At 35.8% G+C, this 5975-nt stretch overlaps 1 protein-coding gene across 1 annotated transcript; it reads right to left on the bottom strand.

The window, feature by feature from the left end:
• Positions 1-606: 606 nt before the first annotated feature.
• On the bottom strand, positions 607-5489 carry LOC113358421 (PP2A regulatory subunit TAP46-like). The gene is made up of 9 exons (XM_026601984.1): positions 5157-5489; positions 4941-5063; positions 4281-4367; positions 4057-4161; positions 3724-3885; positions 2414-2449; positions 2239-2310; positions 1612-1892; positions 607-1181 (listed from the first exon to the last, which is right to left on the bottom strand). Exons 1-9 carry the CDS (start codon positions 5250-5252, stop codon positions 926-928), a joined length of 1218 nt encoding a protein of 405 aa, XP_026457769.1. The 5' UTR covers positions 5253-5489; the 3' UTR covers positions 607-925.
• Positions 5490-5975: the final 486 nt, after the last annotated feature.

Consider the following 5975-nt stretch of genomic DNA (forward strand, 5'->3'; position numbering starts at 1 on the left):
CAGAAAGGAAGATTATGATTGGTTTATTATGTTTGGTGCCTCCTTTATTGAAGCTGATTACACAATGGGATATGCTATCTCAATCATGGATAATGCAGGAATTAGGAAGCAATGTCGTGCAAGGTGCGTCTGGCTTCCTGCCCCTTAGAAGCTGAAGCAAAAGCTGGAATTCAGGCCATCACATGGATGAAGGAATTAAAGCTCCAAAATTGCTGCCTGATTAATGACTGCCAAATTTTAATGAAGATTCTGAAAGGAGAAGAAGATTCTGAAGCCCAATCCTGGAGGTCTCAAAATAGCATCTATCGATGCAAATTTTCTTTTGTAAATTATTATCCTGTTTCCTTTATGTATAAATCTAGGATGCAAATTTTCTTTTGGAAATTATTATCCGGTTTCCTTTATGTATAAATCTAGGATATATGTTGATTTCGAAGACAAGCTATCTAAGGAAGCAAGAACTAGGAAAGTTAAATTTTTCTCTATGGAGAATGTGAGTGAAAATGTAAGAAAAAACATCCTAGAAAGAGTTAAGCTAGGCTTAGCTCCTATCTTGTATATTTTGCAAACTTCCTCTATTACATAAATAAAAGTTGTCTTCTTATCAAAAAAAAAAAATTAGCACATAAAGAAGGATTAGTGGCTATTTCATTACATCTGCAGAGCCAAACTCCTTTCAGGTGTCAAAATAAAAAGACAATCTGGAATATCTACATGTCATTTAATTTCTTTTTGCTAACTAGGAGGAGAATATTTATTTCATCATACATTTAAAATTAAATTTCAAAATTATAAATAAACGTGTTCAGATGGAAACCAACAACATTAGATGGATCTAATAAGAATCTGCAGCAGGAAGGAACATCCTGTAACTGGGTTTGCAAGAATACATCAAGGGCCTACGAAGTTGTGTACCTTCAATGGTTTACCCACAAGGAGTTAGTTTCTTGTTGCCCGCTCCACGAGGATTTTCATCTTTCCAGTCATCCCAAGCAACTGCTTTCTGGTGAGACGCTTCCTCATCTTCTTCTTCATCCTCATCAGTGGGTGCTCCAGGTTTTGGCCTTTCAGTATGCCATGATGTAGTGGCTTCCTCGTACAATTTTAGATTCATCTCTTGCCACTTGTTCATCATCTCCATTTCTTTCAATCCAGCTTCCTCTATGCTCATGGTTGGTAACCTATTATTATCATCATCAAACAAGAAAGAAAGTAAGTCCAGAATGAAACTATGTGTGATCAAGTTGACAACACTTTGGCTCCCGATTATTTATTTACAAACACTTCTCGTTCATGTGTCGCGTACAGCTAATGTTCATCAAGAGTATTCACTTTGCCAAAGGTAGAGATTGCAACATCAATTATACTTCAATGGATTATTTGTTAAGATTTAGACCCATGGTGGACCTAAATTGATTAGGCACCAACTTTCTTTCTTTTTTTAATTAAGACAAGACTTTAACCAGTTATAGGCCAGGAACTAATTTCCAGACTAAGACTAAGAAGCATGGTCTTAGTTATGGATGCTAAACAAAAATGACCACATAGAGTGTTTCGTTATCCGCATTTGAAAAATACAGATGGATTTGTTTGAGAAGGAAGTAGTCGAACCTGTGGCCAGGTTGGAAAACTTGGGCAGCAAGCCTTTCTCTCTCACTTGTGAATCTTCCACCCGTAAGACTCTGTGGCCCAAATATTAGCGGCTGGTGTTTATGGTCATGTGCCTCAGAGACCTTTGCTCTCCCTTCTACGACGTCTTGGGCAAATGTTGCACAAGTTATTGGCTGCACTGGTCTTGTAGACTTCATCCGAGTGGCTGCATTGCGGTGCCACAATTCTGCCATTTCGATGCGTTCATCAAGAATCTCACGAGTTATCTCGCCGTCCCCATTCTGAGATGCAGTTCAAAAACACGCCAAACTCGAAATTCAAAAAAGCAATTACAAAGTACTTTTACATCTAAGATTTAGAACAAAATGCTTAAAAACACATACTTAACAAAGAAGTCTCCCTCTCCAAGGTTCCAACTTAAAAAGGTCAAACTGAGTACGAAATTGTAGACAGAGAAGCAAGAAACAAACACTTATCATTGTCCAAGGTTCAATTCTCCATCAAATTGATAGATTTGTATTTATATATCATCCACATGCTTACCATCTAGATGTTTGTTCAGAAAAAAACATAAAGACACATGCTACATCGAACAAATTCAGTAACATCAAACAAAAACCTTGATACCTGTAACTGCTTTTCCCTCACAGCGGAAAGCATTTCTTCTTCTTTCTTCAGCATTTCCAACAGATCAAAGGCCTGTTAATTGATTTTTGCAGAGTTCTGATTAAGACACTGTACATTAATAGAGTATAGCCGCATTTTACGGTACTTCTTATATTCAGATTACAAGCACACACACCTTACAGATAGACAGTGAGATGGTGGTAAGCCATGCCTGCACAAAAAGTAAATTAACTTAGATAAAGTGAAAACAAATATTCTAACACAAAGGAAGCCAGTTGCAAAATATGATGCATCAGACAGTACTTAGTTACTTGTTTACTTTAAAAGGCGTTCTTGGAGTACTTCAGAGAATACTTGGAAACACAAAAAAAATATCACCGTGACCTATAGAAGAAAGAAGTTCCACGATAGTCTGACTGTCTAAGAATGCTGAATACCAAATCTACTAGTTGATGAACTTCTTAGAATCTATCTTTGTTCGTTTTGTGGTGCCACAACTTCCATTGCCATTAGACGAAGTGCACCTCTCTCATCAGACTCCCAATCAACCACCCACAAAAGCATCCCTTTCACAGCCATACAATCTTCATCGACTAGATATTCTTTTGGATATCACCAGCAATTACCACAATTTCCTGTCACCTCTACAGCCTTGTCTATTTTCAGATACACTTTTGCTTATATGTTTCATGTTGCAGATTAGTTCGCAACTGAATAAGTCTACCCAGTTCTTAATTTGTTTCCCTTTTTCTTTTGTTTGATAACCACAAGTCCACTCTGCTCTAACTTCTATCATTTTTAAGACATAGGAGTGAAGGGGTTCTTAAAATTCCTAAATAACAAGATAGATCTCACTGTCTCCCAATTAAGTATATTAACCTCCGTAAGCTTAGACCAGTATATAAACATACTGATTTAAAGGAAAACTGGAGATGTTGCAACTTTTCTTTTTTTGCTTTTTTTAAAACTTTAGAGAGTGACCATTAAAAACTACCCTCCCAATTGAGTATATTATCTATTAGCTAACCTCCGCAGACTTAGAGTTAGACCACTATATAACTATTCTGATTTAAAGGAAAATTGGAGATGCCGCAACCTTCTTTTTTTTTGTTTTTTTTAGAACTGTTGGAGAGTGACCATTAAAAACTACCCTCCCAAATGAGTATATTATCTATTAGCTAACCTCCGTAGACTTAGACCACTATATAACCATTCTGATCTAAAAGGCAAATTGGAGATGCTGCAACACTTTATTTATTTATTTTTGCTTTATTAGAACTGTTGGAGAGTGACCATTAAAAATACCCTAGTCCTTCATAATTTCTTGCTACTTGAATTAAATCTTGGAAACAGAATTGTCGGCTATGATCAGATGTGAACAATGGCATTACGCCAAAATAATTAGAATACAGAATACCATCACAATGTTAAAATTGAATAGAGAGTAAATCAGACGGCATATAGTTCTTTGAATCAGAAGCTAACCTCACGTTCTTCCTCCCCATCATCATCCAGTGCATCTTCCTCTCCAGCCTCTACTGGAGTGGATAGAGCTGATGCTCTGAGAGACCTTTCCCGCCGCTCCTTACGTTCTTTTATTTCCTGCAGCTTCATCTCCGCAGCTCTCTGGCGTCTAAATCTCCCAATCTGAATGGATAAAACAGAAAATACTGTATAGTGAGAAAAATACAAAGAAATTGCAGACATTGGATAGCTACCATATACATGCCGTATGTATGTACAATAATAAAACACAATAATGATAACTGCTGGAGTCTGTAGGGAAGTAAAGAATAAAACCTATGACATGAACAATACCTTTTTGGCCCTTATAGCTGCAGGTGTATCTGATGCTTCTTCTGCTGATATCTGTAATTCCTCTTCAGGGACAAGCTCCATTGCCTCACAAAATGTAATAAATTTCTACGAAACAAACTGGATTAGTCGTACTAGTAGATACATTACAAATACACTATAACTAATAAAAATATGTTGGCAAAAAGTATCCAATTGCATCACTGTTACCAAGTAACAAGACTCACCTTCAATTTAGCCTGAGATGTTTTCACAATTTCTAGCCTGTCGCGATTAGAAAGCCTCTCCGTCAACTCCACAAGATAAAATGGCACCTGTACAAAAGTCAGGAGAACTAAGGCCAGAAATAAAGCACCACTTTTAAGTGCCATGATTCATTCAAAAAAGAAGACAGATCAAATATAAATAAAATCTTTCTCTAAGAGAACATAAGCAACAAACATACGGACTAGTTTTCCCTATATGACACGAGGTTACTTTAGAAGAGTGTCGCATAACCAGACAGATACCCTAGAGGCTAGAGCACACACTTCTCGGTCTTCAATATGATAGATTTTATCTTTTTTCAAATACTTTGTTATACTACTACCCGTCAAAATCATACAAGTTTAAATACAGCTTGAAATTAGTAGCTGAACTTACTGATACGAATACAAGTTAAAATATCAAATGTTAATCACAACCAATAAGAAACTTACGTTTTGAAAATTGATTCACATAAACAACTATATCACACTAATCTAAAACTAAAAAGTCTTGTTAAGCGATGGCACAGTGGTGCTTATAAATAGAGTATGTTTCACATCTACATTACCCTAACGAGTATTCCAATAGCTTACATCTAATGCAAACATTAATAACGAATCCAGTAATTGATATCAACTTACCAACAAATATTTGAGATTACTAGTGCTGACATCTTCTTTGGTTTCATTTGCGGAGAATAACCCAAGTTTATTAATCATCTCATCACACGTTTCCAGAGCTTCACACCCTCTTTTTATAATTTCCTGAAAAATCCCCAAATTAAACTAAAAAACAATTCAAACAAATGAAAATACAAAAAAAAAAACTCAGCGAACTCAAATTATGGTTCTTTTTACCTGATTTGTTGCTGAATCACAATCCATGGAGTAAATTTTCCGCGCTTTTTCGAACAAGGCGGGAAGTGTCATTTCTTCAATTTTCCACTCCCCCATCGGAATCAAGCAATTAAAAACGAAGAGAAAATATGTAGATTTATGTGATTAAATTGAAAACGAAGAGAAATGGATTCTAATGTTCAAAACCTGGGGTTTTCAGTATGAATTTGATCTATTTCGGGACAGAAACACTTAATGCGGATTTTGATTCAAGGTACTCTGGAGTCTAGTCTAGAACGTATCTAGGTTAAAAAATAAAAGAATAAAATAAAAAATTAAAGGAAACCAGTACTAGTAGCAACTCGATTAAATCTAGTTGTTATTTATTCCGGTTCGATTAATTAATCAGGCCACCGTGTTTTAATTAAGTCCAAATGTTTTAATTGAGTCCAAATCCGTTCGCACTTCTCTAACGAGTGTATATTTCACATATTTCTCGGATTTGTTGATTATTTACTGATTGTCCCATTATTCTCCATGTTTACAGGGATTTACACGATAAATATTTTTTGTGATTTCCAGAGATTTTAATAGATTTCCGAAGTATTGTGTAATTGGTGTTACGGGTTGTATACTTTAGAAAACTCCTGATAAATATATGTTACTTGTTAGAGCAGTGCTATCCCGCGCAGCTGCGCCGGAAAACTTTATAAGCAAACAACTTGTCAGTCGTTGGATGGATTCACAAACCGTTGGATTAAGATTTAATTCAGTCTTCCAGGTAATTACAGCTAGCAAACTTTTGTTATTGTAAATAGGTCCTTTTAATTATAAACATTT

Source organism: Papaver somniferum, chromosome 3, assembly GCF_003573695.1.
Source record: "Papaver somniferum cultivar HN1 chromosome 3, ASM357369v1, whole genome shotgun sequence".
Lineage (NCBI taxonomy): Eukaryota > Viridiplantae > Streptophyta > Magnoliopsida > Ranunculales > Papaveraceae > Papaver > Papaver somniferum.

Coding starts and splice junctions, on each gene's coding strand:
- LOC113358421 (XM_026601984.1), bottom strand. CDS start 5,252: ATGGGGGAGTGGAAAATTGAAGAAATGACACTTCCCGCCTTGTTCGAA. Junction 2,450..3,723: donor ATGGGGAGGAAGAACGTGAG/GTTAGCTTCTGA, acceptor CTTTTTGTGCAG/GCATGGCTTACCACCATCTC. Junction 1,182..1,611: donor GTTTTCCAACCTGGCCACAG/GTTCGACTACTT, acceptor TGATAATAATAG/GTTACCAACCATGAGCATAG.